Source organism: Gadus chalcogrammus, chromosome 17 (genome assembly GCF_026213295.1).
Source record: "Gadus chalcogrammus isolate NIFS_2021 chromosome 17, NIFS_Gcha_1.0, whole genome shotgun sequence".
Classification (NCBI taxonomy): domain Eukaryota; kingdom Metazoa; phylum Chordata; class Actinopteri; order Gadiformes; family Gadidae; genus Gadus; species Gadus chalcogrammus.
In genome coordinates, this window is record NC_079428.1 from 11,154,219 (window position 1) to 11,173,076 (window position 18,858).

General features: G+C 47.7%; 2 protein-coding genes across 3 annotated transcripts; one reads left to right on the forward strand and one right to left on the reverse strand.

Moving 5' to 3' along the window:
- The first annotated feature begins 243 nt into the window (after positions 1 to 243).
- ripk3 (receptor-interacting serine-threonine kinase 3) lies at positions 244 to 10,334 on the forward strand. Of its 2 annotated transcripts, none has more exons than XM_056575970.1 (13): positions 244 to 644; positions 1,941 to 2,101; positions 2,584 to 2,749; positions 3,122 to 3,277; positions 3,400 to 3,548; positions 5,822 to 5,871; positions 5,979 to 6,134; positions 6,522 to 6,604; positions 6,930 to 6,993; positions 7,373 to 7,425; positions 7,761 to 7,800; positions 7,958 to 8,112; positions 8,991 to 10,334. In XM_056575970.1, the coding sequence occupies exons 2-13, from the start codon at positions 1,947 to 1,949 to the stop codon at positions 9,120 to 9,122; spliced, it is 1,359 nt and encodes a 452-aa protein (XP_056431945.1). In that variant the 5' UTR covers positions 244 to 644; positions 1,941 to 1,946; the 3' UTR covers positions 9,123 to 10,334. The 2 variants fall into 2 exon arrangements, with proteins under 2 accessions (XP_056431945.1, XP_056431944.1); XM_056575969.1 differs by having other exon boundaries at positions 245 to 644; positions 8,925 to 10,332.
- A 282-nt stretch (positions 10,335 to 10,616) lies between these two features.
- On the reverse strand, positions 10,617 to 17,837 carry si:dkeyp-74b6.2 (cerebellin-1). The gene is made up of 3 exons (XM_056576228.1): positions 17,529 to 17,837; positions 16,914 to 17,033; positions 10,617 to 10,814 (listed from the first exon to the last, which is right to left on the reverse strand). The coding sequence occupies exons 1-3, from the start codon at positions 17,835 to 17,837 to the stop codon at positions 10,617 to 10,619; spliced, it is 627 nt and encodes a 208-aa protein (XP_056432203.1).
- Between the last annotated feature and the right edge of the window lie 1,021 nt (positions 17,838 to 18,858).

An 18,858-nucleotide genomic window follows, 5' to 3' on the forward strand; every position in this document is an offset into this window, starting at 1 on the left:
CAATATTTTCGACGAGTCTTTTGATTTGTCTTTATTGTTTTATTTTAAGAGATAAAGAACTGTAATGTCAACACATATGCAGCATTTAGGGTGTATCATAATAAAGTATACATTCTTCTTCCTAATAAAAGACGTCAAAACACGACACAGATTGGCCAGGGGAATTCCATTAACGTCACGAACTTGTTTTCCCCCTTGAGCTTGTGCAGCGCACGCGCTGTGATGTCATCGGAGTCCAGGAAACAGACGAAGAGAGGGAGACTTCATGCTGGGCTGGAAAATTGTGAACCGACAGAAAGAATTATTAAATAATAGTTAGTGAATTATTGATGAATAATGTAGTTATTATAATTTATTAAGTGAATTATAACCGATTTGTAAATTAAAATTGAAATTAATTAATTAATTAAATCAAATATGATCCTTTCAAATCACTTTGAGGTGAAAGGGGTGCAATGTGCAAACCATAAAAAACACACAGAAGTGGAACTTGTGGGATGGACTTAATCAGTTTCACTTCTCGTTTTATTCAATGGTGCCTACATATATATTAGGTGAGAGAACCTCACCTAATTCAATTTTCCTTGTCAAAAAATATCTACTTAGGCCTGAATCCTAAAATCTCCCAGATGATCCGTTTACAGGTGAGGTTCGATTTGTTGACGGCATTTGTGGAAAAAAATCTGCTTATAAACTTTGTTACTTACGTGACCGAAAAAGGTTGACATGAAACGTATGGCTCTAGTTACAATTCTTTGTTTGACGGGTTTAATTAAACGATGAACTATTGATTACAACCAGGCATATTGTTGCTGTCTTCTTGCATTTGGTTTAGATTGGAGGTATCAATGGTAAATACAAGTTGAAATGGGCCTATAGCCCAATGCGGCCATGATGAGGCGCATTGGTTTTAATAATGTAATAAACCACCACGGAGTTTCCAGGTATCGGAAAGTAATGCACGGCCTATTTCGGTGGCTTTCCACCGCCAAACTTCAACCCGGAGATGTAGGCCTATTCTCCGTTCAAACCACATTTACTAACAACGATTAGATACGTGTTTCTTTCATGAAAAACATTGTTGCTTTTTACAGAAAGTTAACAGGCAGAGGTGTCGTTTAAGAACTACAATGCCTACTCCTAGAACGTTATTGGCTAATCAGGATTAAGTATATAACATTAACGTGGTATCCTTTTAATATGTAGGCCTCAATCAATGTAATATGATATACGGAATATTACCATATTTGAACAGATGGGGGCGCCCTTGCTTCAAAATGTGAATAATCAACTTGATAATAGCACTAGGGCAATGTAGGCCTAGTACAGGGGTCAGCAACCTTTTCAACATGCAGTGCCAGTTTGACATTTTTTTTGACATTTTCTCTAGCAACAATCTATTCAATATTAAGCTGAATTATAACACAGCGACCAAAAACATTTCCAGAAGACCTGGAATTGTCTTATTTATGTAGTCCACAATCATGCATCAACATTTTAAATGTTTTTTTTGTTGTTATATTAGCTACATGGGCTTACAAATTATAATTACATATGTCCCATCTAAAAACACCACTTTAAGAAACTCATTCAAAAACATAGTTGCACTGTGATAAATGTAAAAAACAAGAATAGATGAGAATGTTAGATCATTTTATCATATTTGCACTGGGAGGAAATGCCCAAAACAGAATAAAGTGCAAAAAATATCAGTAGTAATAATTCAGCTGCCGTATTGTGCGGTGACATTTTTTAATAACAATAATAAAATAAAAAATACGTTTTTTAATTTAATTTTTAATTTTTTTAAGCGTTTCTATGATTATGCTGCCACGTGCCAGTGGTGGCACGCCTGCCTAGGGTTACCGACCCCTGGCCTAGAGCGACTGACAATGCATAATTTCTCCAAACATGACATGAGAGATTTTTCCATATATTAGTGAACCATGGAACAAAACCAGTGCCATATTCCGGTGTGTGATGAAGAGAGCCTGGTTAGGTGGGAGGTGATTGGCTCTGGGGGGTTCGGACAGATCTTTAAAGCCAGGCATGTTCGCTGGGCTTGGGACGTTGCCATTAAGATCCTCCACTATGACGACGGGTATGTACACTACACTGTTTCATAAAGTGCTGAATTCACACCAAATAAAAATGACAAACAATATTTTTAAACACTTAAACACAATCATATCCATTAATGACATTAATATGCTTTCATACTAATGCAACGTACATTGAATTCATCTTTTCCCCCTGTGTTACCGGCTATTCTATTCTAATTTCGACCAACCATGGTCCAAGTGAGGCTCAATATTCATCCTTCACACAAACACACACACACACTCCCCCTCTCCCTCTCTCCCTCTCTCTCTCCCTCTCCCTCTCCCTCTCTCTCTCTCTCTCTCTCTCTCTCTCTCTCTCTCTCTCTCTCTCTCTCTCTCTCTCTCTCTCTCTCTCTCTCTCTCTCTCTCTCGTCCCTCTCCCATCCCTCTCCCCCGTCCCTCTCTTCCTCTCCCCCTCTCCCCCATCCCTCTCTCCCCTGTCCCTCTCCCCCTCTCCCCCTCTCCCCCTCTCCCCCTCCAGGTCGAGCTCAGCCCTGCGGCGGGAGGCAGAGCTGATGCGTCGGGGGGAGAGCCCCTTCGTGGTGAGGGTTTCCGGGGTCTTCCAGGGCCGGCTGCCCTCCGGCGGACCCTCCATCCTGGGCCTGGTCATGGACTACATGGAGCAGGGCTCCCTTGCAGACCTCCAGGTGAGACCGGCCACCCCCCTGTCACTTCCTGTCCCACCGTGAATGACGCAAGGGAACGAGTTCACTTACCGGAAAACAATCGAGGCAAATGTGTTATGTTGAAACTCATCAGCAAGGAATGTTCCTGATCATTTATACATCTAAAACTGCACGCCAGGGGACAAATTGAATGCTTCGTCTTTGCTGAAACTAGTAAACCAGTTCAGGAGGTTCTCTGTTTCTTTGTGAATTAGGGACATTTGGCGGGATGTTTTCGTACCTGTAGCGATACGAATCAACCATAACGCGCTGTTCCCTATATCTTAATTCCCTTCAGCGCCGCAGATACATTGTCTTTTGCATTATTCAGCAGTTAATGCCGTCTTGTTACAGGGTGTCCTGCGTGGGCCCCCGCCCTGGCCCTTGGCCTTCAGGCTCTCTTACCAAGTGGCCCTTGGCATGAACTTCCTCCACACCCTCTCTCCTCCGATGCTCCACATGGACCTGAAGCCCAGCAACGTGCTGCTGGACTCTGGCCTGAACGTCAAGGCGAGTCCCAGGCTTCTGGGCAAAGGCCCGGCGGCCTGCTACGCTCAGCGGCTAGCTACGGTCAACTTCAAGCTCTTGTTATGGCAACAGTAATGTAAGGACCCCTTCGTCCTCCCTCACAGCTGACGGACTTCGGTCTGGCAAGGATCTCACAAAGCGTGAGTCGGAAGTCCAAGGTGGGCAGCGCGGAGGACGCCGGGACCACCAGCTACATGCCCCCCGAGGCCTTCGGGAGGGACTACAGGCCCTCTCGCTCCTCGGACATGTACAGGTACAGCTGAGCATGTTTAGCATGAAAACAGACACTCACATACTGCGCCCCTTTCATACTGCGATCCCCCTCTGCCCCCCCCCCCCCTCTCACGCTCGCACACACAACACCGGAGGAAGGGCCCGTGAAGTTGGGCGTGGAGTGTGATGCCACTCTTTTGTTATTTTAGAGGGTTTCTCATTCTAGCAGTACATATGAAGCTCGTCAAACTCAGCGTCCTCGTTAAGTTCTTGTCGGGCATCCTGCAACAGAACGCCTATCCATTCGTCCCTAGATTTGTTTTGGCACGTGCACTTATCCATTAAGTATACACACCTTAGGCAGGCACGCGTTCAGGCAACACAATGGGCCTCCGTAGCAGATGATTTTGGGAGTTGCCTTTTTAAGCGCTCAAAACCGTCAGGGTGTGGGTGTCTCCCTGTGTTTCCCTCCTGTGTTGATTACTGTTCCCTCCCCTAATGTGCCTCAGCTGTTCCTCGTTGTGTTTGTTATTTAAGCCCTCGTCTTTCCTTTGTTCGGTGTGCTGTCATTGTGGTTTGCTGTGGTTAGTGTTGGTTGTTAGTCTTCCGTGTTCCTTGTTCCCTCTCGAGTTCCCTGTTGTCTCCCGAGTTCCCTGATTCCTGTGCCTTAGCCTTTAGGTTTGATTAAAGTGCCGTTTTCCCTGAAACCCTCTGCGTCTGGGTCCTACCTGCCTGCCCGCACCCGCAGTACCTAACAGAATGACAGCACCCCTATTGGACCCAGCGGACGCTCAATTTAGCCGTAAGTTGGAGGTTTTACTAGCCAAAATAAATAAGACAATGGAGCGCTGGGAGGGTTTGGGGTACCACCCGGTTCCTCCTGGTACTCCAGCTCCCGCACTGACTCCGGTCCCCGAGCCCTGTCCGGTTCCTGAGCCCACTCCTCGCCTTCCAGAGTGGTACCGGCCTCGTCGCCTGCTTGAGGTGGTCCGTCCTCCGCTCCTGCCTGAGGGGGCCCGCCCCCTGCTCCTTCCAGAGGGGTACCGGTCTTCGCTCCTGCCTGAGGGGTTCCGCCCCCTGCTCCTTCCAGAGGAGGACCGGCCTCTGCTTCTACCGGAGGGGGTCCGCCCTCCAGACCGTCCAGGGGAGGCACGCCCTCTACCTGGCCTTCCACCAGAGGGGACCCGCCCTCTACCCTGTCCACCAGAGGGGACCCGCCCCCTACCTGGCCTCCCACCAGAGGGGACCCGCCCTCTGCCTGGCCTTCCACCAGAGGGGACCCGCCCTCTACCCTGTCCACCAGAGGGGACCCGCCCCCTACCTGGCCTCCCACCAGAGGGGACCCGCCCCCTACCTGGCCTCCCACCAGAGGGGACCCGCCCTCTGCCTGGCCCTCCTCCTGAGGGGACCCTCCCTCTACCTGGCCTTCCTCTTGAGGGGACCCGCCCTCTACCTGGCCTTCCTCCTGAGGGGACCCGCCCTCTACCTGGCCTTCCTCCTGAGGGGACCCGCCCTCTACCTCGCCTTTGCCGGCCTCCTGAAGGGTTCCGCCTTCACCGCTGCCGGCCTTCTGCGGGGGTTCTGTGCCACTGCAGGTCTCCTGAGGGACTGAGCCCTCATCGTCCCTGCCGCCGGCCTCCTGAAGGGTTCCGCCTTCACTCTGCCTCTGCTTGCCCCCCAGGCCGTCCGCCTGAGGCTCCCTGCCATGCCCTGGGGCAGTTTTCTGGCCGCCCGCCTGACGTCCCTCGGCTCTGCCGCAGTCCATTTTTTTTTTTGATTCCCCCCTCCTGGTGCCCCTCCACCCACCCGTTTTGGGTTTGACTTTCTTTGTTTTTTGCTTGTCGTGGGTCGCCTGGGAGTCGACCCTTAAGGGGGGGGTACTGTCTGGGTGTGGGTGTCTCCCTGTGTTTCCCTCCTGTGTTGATTACTGTTCCCTCCCCTAATGTGTCAGCTGTTCCTCGTTGTGTTTGTTATTTAAGCCCTCGTCTTTCCTTTGTTCGGTGTGCTGTCATTGTGGTTTGCTGTGGTTAGTGTTGGTTGTTAGTCCTGCGTGTTCCGTGTTCCTTGTTCCCTCTCGAGTTCCCTGTTGTCTCCCGAGTTCCCTGATTCCTGTGCCTTAGCCTTTAGGTTTGATTAAAGTGCCGTTTTCCCTGAAACCGTCTGCGTCTGGGTCCTACCTGCCTGCCCGCACCCGCAGTACCTAACAAAACTAAGACATTCCCGTTGTGCCGCGCCAAATCACAGTACCTGTTGATTTACAAGGCGTTGTGGTGATGTGCGCTTAGTTCAGCGGTGTGTTTATTTTTGTTTCAGCTATGGAATCCTGCTGTGGTCCATTCTGACGGGTCAAAAGCCATACAAACGTGAGTTCCATCTCTCTTCCATCGCTCATCAGTGCTGCAGAGACATAGTAGTCAGACAGATAACACAACGGTTCTCCTCCCTCCGGGTGGTCTACTTCACCCTGCAGATGTCATCTCCAGCCTTGTGCGTTTCCGGGTCCCAGAAGGGGACCGCCCCCCCCTGGAGAGTATCGACCCAGGCCAGACTGAGGGTCTGAGGTCGCTGGTGGACATGATGGCCCGGTGCTGGGACAGTGTACCCCAACGAAGGCCATCCTTCCTGGGTAGGACTCCTTCCACTGTGTAATACTGAACACACTCGCTGTGTATAAAATAAAAGACAAAACTAAATGGAACGGTGTAGAATGATATAATTATTTTTGGGGGGGTAATTAGGAGCTTATGAAAAGATTTCAATCAGGTATAGACTAGAATCTCTGTTTCTGATTGGCTCGAACTGTTGCCAGGGGATCAGGTCATCTATTTAAACCAATCCCCATACTGGATTTGCAATAGCACAGATTACACTAGAGATTGCGCTGCCCCTGAAGTTGTACATTTGTGTTTGGTTACTCCGTCTACACAGACTCTGTCTACTCCGTCTGGACAAATTTTAATTTTAAGCCATCTTGTCTATTGATTTCTCAGTTCATTTTTCTATTTTTCTATAGACTGCATTTCTGTGACTGAGCAGCAGTATGACCTTCATAAGTCTGGCATCACCAGTGCCATCCACTCCACGCAGGCCCTACTGGTAATGCAGCATTCAAGACACAACCTCTAACCCCACACAACTATTCTGTAGCCTCGGAACCGGGTTGATGACACAGCACAAATCTTGCCATCAAGTACAAAGTGTGTTCCTGTCTCTGACAATGCTATTTTTCAATTTTCCTTTGTTGTTGTTTTGCCCGTTTGTTCTGCCCTTTTTGCCCACGTATCACATATTATCTCAATCCTAGAGTAGACTATCCTTCTCTTTTTTGCTATTGTTTTTGCTTTATTTATTTCTCTTTTTTTTTGCTTTTACTGTATTCCACCCATTCTCACACTTATATTTTCTCTGTTCCTATTTCTAGGACACAAATAGAGAAGAACGAAAGATCTCGGATGGACTCACAGAGCTTCACATAACCCAGCCATGTTGGTTCTATATCTTTTCAATCGTACACAATGAAAGATTAGTTACTAATCTGAACTATAATTATGTTATTTATTTTGCAGCATCACCCCTGAGTAAAAGTAAAACGTGAACAAAATACACATTTGTTTGTTGGCCTGTTGCACAATAAGACACAAAATTCGATTTTTTTTTTATACTTGGCTAGCCCATTCGATGTGCTAGCTTAACTATTTTGTCAGCTTGCTTGCTATAGTTAGCTGGCTCGCTAAATACAAACAAATATAGCACTGAACTATATACTTAATTCTTTAAATGATTTTTCGTTTTACACAACAGGGCTTCAGGCAATATAATGTAATATTATTCTTAATTCACTTTCTTCTACTTTCTTTCACACAGCATCAGCCATAAATGTGCGAATGGACGACATAACAGGCCCTCCACCAGTTCAGGTATAGGCCTACAGTTGCACCATTCAACTTTGTGTAAGCTGAGCTTTTTGTGTAGCAGTCAGACTACTTTTATTTATTTTATTGATATGCGATGCAGGAGCCTATGTTTACACATAAGGACTAGGACCTCATAATAGTCAACTGGATGACTATTGTCTTGTTGTTTATTGGCTTATACATTTAAAATAAAAATCAACATCAAATATCTAAACATGTGTGAATATTTAAGAAAACCGAGAGTGTGTTACATTAAGAGGAGCCATTATTTGTCGCATTCAAATTGACCTAGCAGGAATCAGACAGAAATATGCCTCAACATCCATTTTGTTTTTAAGGAGACGGCTGATGATCTAACCAGGAAGAAGTGTGGCACAGGTAAACACTTTTAAAGGCGAAGTCGTGGTTGGTGTTTCACTGCCTGGCCACTGCAATGAGAGAAAACTACAAAATATTAAATCACTGAAAATACAAAACCATCACAGACATGATAAGAATGTTTAAACCCACTTGGATGATGTTCTCTGCTATCTAGAAAAGCCCTCATCTCAGCCAATGAGCTTCTCTGAAACCAAACTTATCAGTACATCAACCAATATGGAGCCAGGGTCCTCTTTGAACCTCAACCACGCTCCGAATCCACAACCGGAAGCCACAGCTAGACCTACCGCACCAGGGTCACCGTACCAGGTGAGCTGCTTCAATGGTCCTTGTTGTTGTGGTTAAATGTTTGCCTTTCTTTTTTAATGATTGTAGTTGATTTTGTCCATAGAAGCTGATGTAGTTGAGTTTGCTGATTGTTGCGGAATTGGTGTCCAATGCTGTTGGTCGTTGCTGATTATTGTTGCCGATTGTCATTAATCATTTTCGGTTCTTTGACCGAATTGTGGCCGAATGGTTGCAGATTATTGTTGGTTGTTACTGACTGCAGTTGATTGTTACTGATTACAGTTGATTGTTACTGATTACAGTTGATTGTTACTGATTGCAGTTGATTGTTACTGATTACAGTTGATTGTTATTGATTGCAGTTGATTGTTACTGATTGCAGTTGATTGTTACTGATTGCAGTTGATTGTTACTGATTACAGTTGATTGTTACTGATTACAGTTGATTGTTACTGATTGCAGTTGATTGTTACTGATTACAGTTGATTGTTACTGATTACAGTTGTAGCTGTTGGTTGCTGCTGATTGCTGTTGGTTGCTGCTGATTGCTGTTGGTTGTTGCTGATTGCTGTTGGTTGTTGTTGATTGCTGTTGGTTGTTGCTGATTGCTGTTGGTTGTTGCTGATTGCTGTTGGCTGTTGCTGATTGCTGTTGGCTGTTGCTGATTGCTGTTGGTTGTTGCTGATTGCAGTTGGTTGTTGCTGATTGCTGTTGGTTGTTTCTGGTGTTGTTGACTATAGTTTGTTGCATCTAATGTTGCTGGAGTGGGTGTTTCATGATGATTGTTGATTGTTTCTGATTGTTTTTCGTTGTTTCCAACGATTGGTTTGTAGCGCCAGCTCTCCAATCCCGAGCAGCGACCCCTATCCATCATAAACAGCCACGTGAGTTTTTTTCAGAGAGGCGAGGGTAACTACATGCACATCAGCGACGGGTTAGCAGAGAGGAGGCGGCACCCAACAGCACCCCCGAGGTTCAACAGCACACGTCCCAACTCAAAAGGCCACGGAGCACCCACAGGAGAACACTGACTCTGGATCACCTGGGATGATCTTTACCTTTCCCCGCCACTGAAACTCATATTTTGCCAGGAAAAAAAGTTCTATTCGTTTTTTTTATACTAACTGCAGCATATTATTTACATTTCATTCAATTCAATGGACTGGATTCACTCTTCATGTTTTACGATTTTCTTGCAATAATCTCGAATAAACCTTTGATTAAAAGAAAGCCTTACACAAGCTGAACATTATGATATAGGGTTAATTGTAAATCGATCATCAACTTGTTTTTATCAGGCTGGTTCCCGGAAAATGCTAAAATCTTTCCTGTTAAAAGTAAATTCATGGTTTTCTAATGATCTGTTATTTTTCAGGCTAAATGAATGACTTTGCTGTAATTGTCTATCTGTGAGGCCTTTATGATTATTTTGTTTTCTTGTGTTCTTGTGTGTTTGTTCATTTTGGGAAGTAAGTCGAAAAACAAGTCTAAAATAAACCGCTCTAATTAGCTTAGAAGATTCTGTCACACACTCAGGGCCATTGAGCCAGATCGGTGTGGACAGACTGTGTTGGTCGAGCCCCAGGGTAGTAGAGAGAGCTACCATGGCACCCTGGAGCTACCAGGGTTCACTCTGCATCAGTTCCCACTCTGCCCCCTCGCTCACCCACGATCCATCTGTCACTGGAGCCCCCCCGCAGAGTCACGTCCCCTGAGAAGCACCAGGACACGCTACGGCAACAGGAAGCTCTGTGTGGTAAAGGGTCAGCTCTCTGTGGTATCTAATGGGGAACGTAAACAAGCATAAGCTAACATGATGGTTGGAGTTCGGAGACGGTATCATATAGGTGTACCTTACGTTTAGGTGGGGTTGTTTTAGGGCAGTACTGGGTGTGTATGTCTGAGGGGGCCTTTTGTGTGGTGTATCTGTGAGTCAATTGCGCGGAGTCAAGGTCTTTCTGTTCTCCAAGCAGCGGGGCGCTTGTTATTTGTAGAATGAACAGCTGTCACCATGGAGACGGACTGGTTCAGAGGCCGATGTATAAATACTGGAATTGATTGATGAATGGAGTTTTTATTTTCAAAGCATAAATTACATTTCCACTTGGTTGTATTATATATATCATATTTGATATTGTTTTTTTGCTACAGTATGTACTAAGCCTGTTTACCAAATCATGCGTCAAAATAAATAAAGAGAAGGATCAATAAATAGCAGACGTAAAACAGAATAATGTCCATATAGAGCAGAATCAATACATTTCATCGATCTGGAAACAGGTTAAATCAAAATCGTCCACCACCCTTCCATCCACCCAATCCACGAGTTCCTTCACCCCATGACCACCACCTCCCCTACCACCACCTCTGTCACCATCACATCCCCATCCTCCACTCCTCCATCCACCCTCACCCCCGCTACCACCATGCACCTCCTTCCCCACCTCAAACCCTCATCCACCCGGTCCACCGCCAGCAGCTCCTCCCCCACCTCAAACCCTCATCCAACCACCCCCCCCCCACACCTACAAAGGGAAGACCAAGAAGCCGGAGAAGGTGGAGTACTTCCAGCCCCCCATCAGGTTGCCTCTCTCCAGCTTGAGGGAGGTCTTGTCCCCCCGCTCCATCAGCACCAGCCCGGCGTTGGTGGCCGCCTCCCGGGTCACATCCTGGTCCCCCGCGAAGGCAGAGAGCACCGGCCAGCTGTTCAGGACCAGGCTCACCTGGGGGGAGGATCAGGTAGTACTATGTTATAATATAGTACCAATGTAGTCTACTAATGCCCCTTTTCCAACCGCCCGATGTATCGGGACGGTTGTTGGTCTGGCTCCTGAGAGGTTGATCCTGCAGGGCAAAGGTTTGCCTGAAGCGGTTATCGACACTATTCAGGGTGCTCGTGCCGTGCGCCTTCTACTTCTTCCCTCTATGCGGCGAAGTGGTGCGCTTCTCTGATTGGTGTGACAGGAACCACGCTGTCCCATCCCATTGCGAGGTTTGAAGCGTGCCTGCGTTTCTACAGCACTTATCGGAGAAAGTTTTGGCTTTTTTCCACTATCAAGGTCTATGCGGCAGCTGTTTCGGCTGGCCATGCGGGCTGTGATTGTGGACAGATCTTCAGCCATCCACTGGTCAAGAGGTTCTTGCGTGGGGCTAGACGGGTTAGGCCTGTTTTGCGCGTGCCTACACCACGCTGGGATCTCCCCACCGTGTTGCGCGGGTAGTCCAGGGACCCTTTCGAGCCTCTGTCTCAGGCCCCTTTGGATGCCCTGTCCTTTAAAACGGCGCTCTTATTGGCTGCGAGCTGACCGCTCAGTCTGTCAGCCCGAGCTGCTTGTTGCTAAACGAGGACAGCTCCTTTGCGCTGCTCAGAGCTAATCCTGCGTTCCTCCCTAAGAACATTAATAGTTCTTTCCGGTCGAGAGATATTGTGCTTGAGGCTTTCCACCCCCCGCCTCATTCTAGTGAGGCGGAGGCGGAGTTGCATCTCCTGTGCCCGGTGCGGGCGCTGGCTATGTACGTGAAACGCTCGGCCACGTTTCGCTCCACGCAACAGTTGTTTGTGTGTTATAGCGACGCTAGCAGGGGCCGCGCTCTCTCTAAGCAGCGTTTTTCTCGCTGGATATGTGAGGATATTTGCTTAGCCTACGCTCGGCAGGGCTTCGCGCCACCGTTGGGCGTTAAAGCTCACTCGACACGGGGCTTTGGCCGCTTCAACGGCTCTACTCAGAGGCACCCAGTTGGAAGACATTTGCGCGGCTGCGTCTTGGTCTTCCCCCGGCCCCTTTGTTCGTTTCTACATGTTAGACATGTCCAGGGTCTCACTCGGCAACTCTGTGTTGGAGTCCGGTGCCCCTTCTACGGCTTAGGAATGAAGGCATGTTATTTTAAGCGGCATCGTTGAAACTCCTAGAGAGGTAGAGAAGTAGAGAGGTTCCTATTGGCTCGCCGTTTGACGAGTCGGTTTTGTCTGCCAGTATGGCATTCCCGCCGTTTTTTAAAATAAGAAACGGACGAGAGAAGCTCCTTATTGGAGAGTCTAATTCCGTAGCTCCGCCCCCGATGGTAGCGGACCGAATGGAAACCGTGTTACTCTGGTTTTTCCCTTCACTTTTCATGGATTCCATGAAGGACGGGTTGGGGCCAGAGTCTTTGCAGACTCACTTTTTTCTCTTGATCATCGCCTTGCTTGATCTAGGAGGAATACGTTTTTTATTAAGCTGTTGTGTTTTGCACAACCTCGGCTTCATTGAGTCTTGTGTGCCCTGGTGACTTAAGTTTCTTGACTGGGGTCCAGCAGGAGTACATTGATTGGGCTCCGCTCGCAGCTTCACCTTAGACCCATAAGGCGAAGCCTAGACAGCGTAGCCTACATGAAATAGAACGATAGTGATATTATGATATTATGACTCTAGTTCTATGATTGTAGGCGTAGCCGTCTAGTTTCCCCCCTGCTGTACCCTCCAAATGCTGAAAGAATGGCCGTTTCTCAATTCCTAGCACGCGTACTACGGACTCGATGACTTGCAAGCACGTACTAGGCAAGTCTGTACTTCAAGCACATACTTGCGAGCACGCGAGTACGTACCTGCGATTGGAACAGCAGCGGACTCGATGACGTCACCACCTCTGCTCGTCCGTTAACTGTGCTACGGCCTCATTTAGGCATATACTACTGAACAATATAAACAAATGATATAAAACAAAATCCCAGCCTCTTTCATTTTCAAATAGTATGTAAATATTCTGAATGAATAAAAATTGAAGAGATATGCGTGTCCTGTCATGTGTATAAGCTATACACACACGACTTTATATATATTTATATATTATCTTATATTATTATTATATTATATAAATATATATATAAGTTAAGAGTAACTTAAGCTACAGTTGTGCGTCTTCTCCATATTGTCCGCCATCGTACTGCTGCGAGTGCGAAATGCATCCTGGGATTTATAGCGATTGCAAGCACACACGAGCCACCTCCGATGCATGCTTGGTGAAACGGCGAGATCGAGCAAGGTTAACAGTTAACGGACGAGCAGAGGTGGTGACGTCATCGAGTCCGCTGCTGTTCCAATTGCAGGCCAGGTACGTACTCGCGTGCTCGCAAGTATGTGCTTGAAGTACAGACTTGCCAAGTACGTGCTTGCAAGTCATCGAGTCCGTAGTACGCGTGCTACGAATTGAGAAACGGCCATAATATCATAACTATCGTCTGTTTAGGTGTCGCGTGGTCGCGTATGTGTTGCAGTTATACGCATGCGTGCTATGACGACCCGCCCACGTCGAAGCGGTACATTCTAGATGGAAACACACGTGCCCGGAACCAAACCAAGTCGTGGCGAGTTGAGTTGGTATTGTCGGTGGAAAAAGGGACCAGGTGATGTACTGTTATATCATAGTACTATTGAAGTCTATTTAGATCACGTGATGTAATATGTTCTATATTATAGTAGCCTACTCATTTAGTCTACTTAGACCAGGTGATGTACTATGTTATATAGTACTAATGTAGTCTACTTAGACCAGATGATGTAGCAAGTTATATTATAGTAAACCAGGGGATGTACTAAGTTATAGTATAGCATCAATACGTATTCTTACCCTGCGTTCACACCAAAAGATGCATTTGCTGCCCGAACGCGTTGACGCCTGAGTTTTGCGGCGCGTCAAATCAAGTTTTGCGGCGCGTCAAAGGTTTTGCGGCGCGTCAAAAGTTGAAATATTTCAACTCGAGCAGCATTTGACGCGCCGCAAAATACGTGAACGCACCCTTCGCCCGTGCCCGGCAGCGGGCACGGGCATGCCACGCCGCAAATCAGATTTTGACGCGCCGCAAATCAAGTTTTGCTGCCCGTTTTCTCGGCAGCAAATGCTGCGGCAGCAAAGCAGCAACGCGTCTCTACATTCACTTTGAATGGGATCACGACGCGCGTCAACTTTTTGCATCTTTTGGTGTGAACGCAGGGTTACGCCCCGTGCCCACTACATTCGTCCGTTGAGTGATCCCCATTGACTTTAATGGGGACGGACGCGCAATGCATTGTGGATCCGTACGTTCCGTTGGAGCCTTCGGCTCAGTCAAGAAGTTGAAATATGTTCAACTTTTTCGGCAGCGACGGATCCGTCATCCAATCAGATCGCGTCTGCAAATTTAAGCACTGTGACGCGACTCGGGCTCTGACGATACTGGAAAGCGGGAAAGCGGGTCATCTTGCATCGCAACAAGCAGGAAGTAGTGGGAAGAACCCGGCGAAGCGATTTTGATTGGCTGACGGATGCCTCTGCAAAGACTACTCCCCCATCAGTCAGCAACGCCTTCCCACCTCCGTTGACTGAAGGAGGTAGTGGGCACAGGGTGTAAGATGACGTGATGTAGTATGTTATGTTATATTATAGGTGCAGTATTTTCTCCCTGGACGATGAAAAACATACAAAAAAAACATACAAAAAAGAAAAACAAAAACAACAGTGTGATGTGTAACCACCAATTACCAGTGAGGTGCTTTGTTGTGAGATCATTTACTGATTAATCCAGTTGGTATCCTGCATGGAATCTGTCCGCCCTGGTCCTTTGTGCTATTGAATGTTTTTGTTTGCTTTGCCATGTGCTTTTGTTGTTATGTCCTGAACCCCGCCCTCGCCTGCCTTGTGCCACTCCCTGCCCACACCTGATCCTGTCTGCCACACTTTACCATTAGCCTGCTCGTTGCCCTGATTGAGTTTTCCCTGTCCCTTGTTTTCTCTCTGCCAATGATCTGTTTTCCGTCTGCTATTTAAGTTCAGCCCACCTGTTAGCCCTTTGTCGGATCGTACTGTTACGCCTGATTTCCACTGGGGGCGCCCGGGCTGCGGAACGGCTGCGAACTCTGCCCTGCGTCAATTTCCACCGGGCGCGGAACGGCAGCGTAGCGCTGCCTTGCGAGCCAGCCGTATTCACGCAAGATCACGAGATCATGCGATAATCCTAAACCTAATATACTCACCTCACCTCACCTTCCACTCCCAAAACTACTGCAATTAAATGCCTGGCTTTGTCCTTTTTGACATTGTCCTTATAAAAAGGATGATTTATTGCATGAATTATTTTATGTTACTCCACTTCGACAATGAGTCTCTCGTCGTCCATGTTGCCGATCCTCTGAGCCCCTTTGATTGATTGACTGCTGACCTGGTTCCACCGGTCATGACGTAATGTTGATGTGAAGTTGTGATAGGCTACGAGCTGAGTATTGTGTTTTATTTTGAAAATTGACCGGATGCTCTATGGCTTTCCTTTTTCATTTCCTGCCCGGCTCGATCTGCTCTGTTGAAATTGACACGGTTCAGCAACGGCTCGCGTAGAAAATAGAAGCGCTACGGAATGGTAGCGCTGCGGTGCGGCACCCCGCTCCTGGGACGTTGCTGAGACGTTCCGCAGCGCGCCCGGTGGAAATGGTCTCATTGATTAGCGGGGCAGCTGCGGCGACCGCGGCGCAGCCGTTCCGCGGCGCTTACGTCCCGGTGGAAACAAGGCTTTGGGGGGTTGCAGCTAAGGACCAAGGAGCAGACCAGATGCTATAGTCAATTTTTTTTTCTTTTCTTCAGGACTTGAACAAAAGGGCAAACAGGTCAAAAGGTCAAAGTTAGAAGTCAAAAGTGTACCGCACAATAGGGTGCCATGCCGTAATTCCGACGCCTCATTGTTCCGACGTCTCAATGGTCCGAAATATTTCCCATTAGATCGACATGCCACTATGCCGACGGTTCAATGTTCCGAAAACGGAACCCATTGGTCCGAAGGTCCGTTTGTCCGGCTTTTCAAAAAGGAGGCGCATTAGGCCGGCTGTTCAATACGCCGAATAGGCAAAGGCGCAATTCCACATGTGTGATTATGAAACCAAAAATAAAAGACGATAGGCTAAGTTCCAGCAGTGATCTTCACCAAGCCAGACTGTTGCTGTGGGCTTGAACGGTCACAAGAGGTGAATTTATGAAGCGTACGTTATACAAGGACTAATACTTTTCCCTGTGTGTGTGTGTGTGTGTGTGTGTGTATGTGTATGTGTATGTGTGTGTGTGTGTGTGTGTGTGTGTGTGTGTGTGTGTGTGTGTGTGTGTGTGTGTGTGTGTGTGTGTGTGTGTGTGTGTGTGTGTGTGTGTGTGTGTGTGTGTGTTGAGAATTAGACCTACGCTCTCTGTCCATGGGGCTGAAACACCCTGTCGAAATGAAGTGAAGCGTTGTCACATTGCTCTCCAATATTCATTGGAACGTGATATATAGGCCTATGTTGTATTTTGGAGAGAGAGTGAGCGAGAGCGAGGTATAAAACTCTTTATATGTAGGCCTATTCGGCATATTGAACCGTCGGCCTAATGCGCCTCCTTTTTGAAAAGTCGGACAAACGGACCTTCAGACCAATGGGTTCCGTTTTCGGAACATTGAACCGTCGGCATAGTGGCATGTCGATCTAATGGGAAATATTTCGGACCATTGAGACTTCGGAACAATGAGGTGTCGGAATTACGGGCAGGCCCCGCACAAAAGATCCACGGAGAGTTCCAAAATGAAAAATCCAAAAAGTGAAAAGCACTGGGACAGTGTTACGATCTGACAGAGGGCTAACAGGTGGGGTGAACTTAAATAGCAGAGAGAAAAGAAGGACAGGGAAAACTCAATCAGGACAACGAGCAGGCTAATGATCAGGTGTGGTCCTTAATTACTCGATTCATTATGTCACTGCCAAGTCGGACACATGTCGGCAGTGACATTTCCTGTCTAGGCTTTCTTTAGCTATCAAATAGCCCTGCCATTGTAGTTGAATTGTCTTCCCTCTCACCTGTATCGTCTGTCGGTTGTAAACTTTGACCACATGGAAGCTGAAACTGTAGACTCCTTTCTTGGGAGCCACGAAGATGCTCCGTGCTGGGTCAAAATGGCCGCCCACGTTGACCAGGATCTAACATGGCCGATAGAGTAGACAGTTGTTATGTTTAATTACTTGTACTCTAATTAGGTGTTACAGGTATTTACTCTCACGCACATAGACTACTAGAACAGAGAGGGACGCCATGTTGACGCCTAGTATATGGACCCCCCCCCCCTCCTCCACCCGGCTGGTCAATGTAGATAGTCATGTCTCCCCCCCCCTCCCCTCCTGGTCAAAGTAGATGGTCATGAACCCCTCCCCCCCCACCTGGTCAAAGTAGATGGTCATGAACCCCCCCCCCCCCACCTGGTTAAAGTAGATGGTCATGACCCCCCCCCCACCTGGTCAAAGTAGATGGTCATGAACCCCCCCCCACCTGGTTAAAGTAGATGGTCATGAACCCCCCCCCACCTGGTCAAAGTAGATGGTCATGAACCCCCCCCCACCTGGTCAAAGTAGATGGTCATGAACCCCCCCCCCCCCCCCACCTGGTCAAAGTAGATGGTCATGAACCCCCCCCCCCACCTGGTCAAAGTAGATGGTCATGGTGCGGTTGCTCATCTCCGAGGGCTCGTGGTTGGTGTTCCTCACGGCGGAGAACGCCACGCGGCCCGACCCCGAGCGGACGGACATGCCCAGGGCGCCGCCGGAGGAGGAGGGCTCCGCCGAGGGGGCGGAGTCACACACCACCAGACACTTCCCCTCCAGCACCAGTGGCTCCGTGTCGTTCTGAGCCCCGACCGCCGGAGGCCCCCAGTGGAGGAACCCCAGCACCAATATGAGCAGAGGAACGGCTTGGACAAGCGCCGGAAAAGGCGGGGCCAGGGTCACCATGGCGACTGTGTCGGGTTCAGATCTAGAAAACTTTATTCTTCTCCGGCGGGAATCGGTTACGCTGCTCAGTCAAGAAGAGAGGATAGTGTGAAAATATAAAATGAAAGTACAACAAGGCAATGCACAATAGACAGATACACGCAAAATTACACAAAATTATAAACCGGCTTACCAGGCAGTGCCTGGGGTCCTTCAAATCCTGCGGCTTGCTCGATGAGATAAAGATATCTGCTGTCACTCTGTGTACATCAACAACATTATCTCGGAAGGCATGTTGGCAACGAGAAGTAGTATTGAGGTGTGTTGACGTTGAACAAGTTGGTCGAGTCTCTCCGGATACGAGGTTTCGGCACTTCCACCAAATTGCCGGCAGCAGTTTAATTAAGTATATCCGTAAGACACTGGAGAGGAAATAAAACAAACCGTGGATGCCGTCATCTTCCAGTAAGGGACATTGAGTATCCAAAGATAACATTCAGTGACATTGATGTGTTCTGTGTATCTGAAGGTCAAACACAGCAATAGTAATGAAATATATTGGAAATAAAAAAGGGTGGATAGAAAAGGTGAAGGAGGAGAGTAGAAGAAGAGGGGGAGGATGGAGGAAGAGGACGAAGAGGAGGTGGAAGTGATGAGCTGAGGCCGCAGCCTGGAGGAGAGAGGGCCAAAGTGAGGACCAGAGCAGCTGGACCCGGGGGGGGAAGGGAGAGCTGCAGCATGCCCACCGCTGAGCCTCCATCTGTTGGTAACCATTATAGACCCCCCCCCCACCCCTCCCTTCACCATGTCCATGAGGGAACACATTCCTACACACACACACATACAATATCTAGAACTACTGTATATATTTTATTTTTTTATAAAAACAATTTAGCTGTCCTGTACTACTATACTACAAACTAATATTCATACGAGTAGTTTGAATAAAATCATAGTTTCATAGATTATAGATTTTAAACATCATAGTTTTTAAAATCATAGTTTTATTCCTGTAAACCAACACGTGAGCGAATAAGCAGAA

Excerpts from the sequence above, each read along its gene's own strand:
- ripk3 (XM_056575969.1), top strand. The coding sequence starts at position 1,947 with ATGGAACAAAACCAGTGCCATATTCCGGTGTGTGATGAAGAGAGCCTG. Across the intron at positions 3,549-5,821 it reads CGCTCCTCGGACATGTACAG|CTATGGAATCCTGCTGTGGT; the intron begins GTACAGCTGAGC and ends TTTTTGTTTCAG. Across the intron at positions 5,872-5,978 it reads GGGTCAAAAGCCATACAAAC|ATGTCATCTCCAGCCTTGTG; the intron begins GTGAGTTCCATC and ends TTCACCCTGCAG.
- si:dkeyp-74b6.2 (XM_056576228.1), bottom strand. The coding sequence starts at position 17,837 with ATGGTGACCCTGGCCCCGCCTTTTCCGGCGCTTGTCCAAGCCGTTCCT. Across the intron at positions 17,034-17,528 it reads TGACCATCTACTTTGACCAG|ATCCTGGTCAACGTGGGCGG; the intron begins GTGGGGGGGGGG and ends CGGCCATGTTAG. Across the intron at positions 10,815-16,913 it reads ACAACCGACAGACGATACAG|GTGAGCCTGGTCCTGAACAG; the intron begins GTGAGAGGGAAG and ends TCCTCCCCCCAG.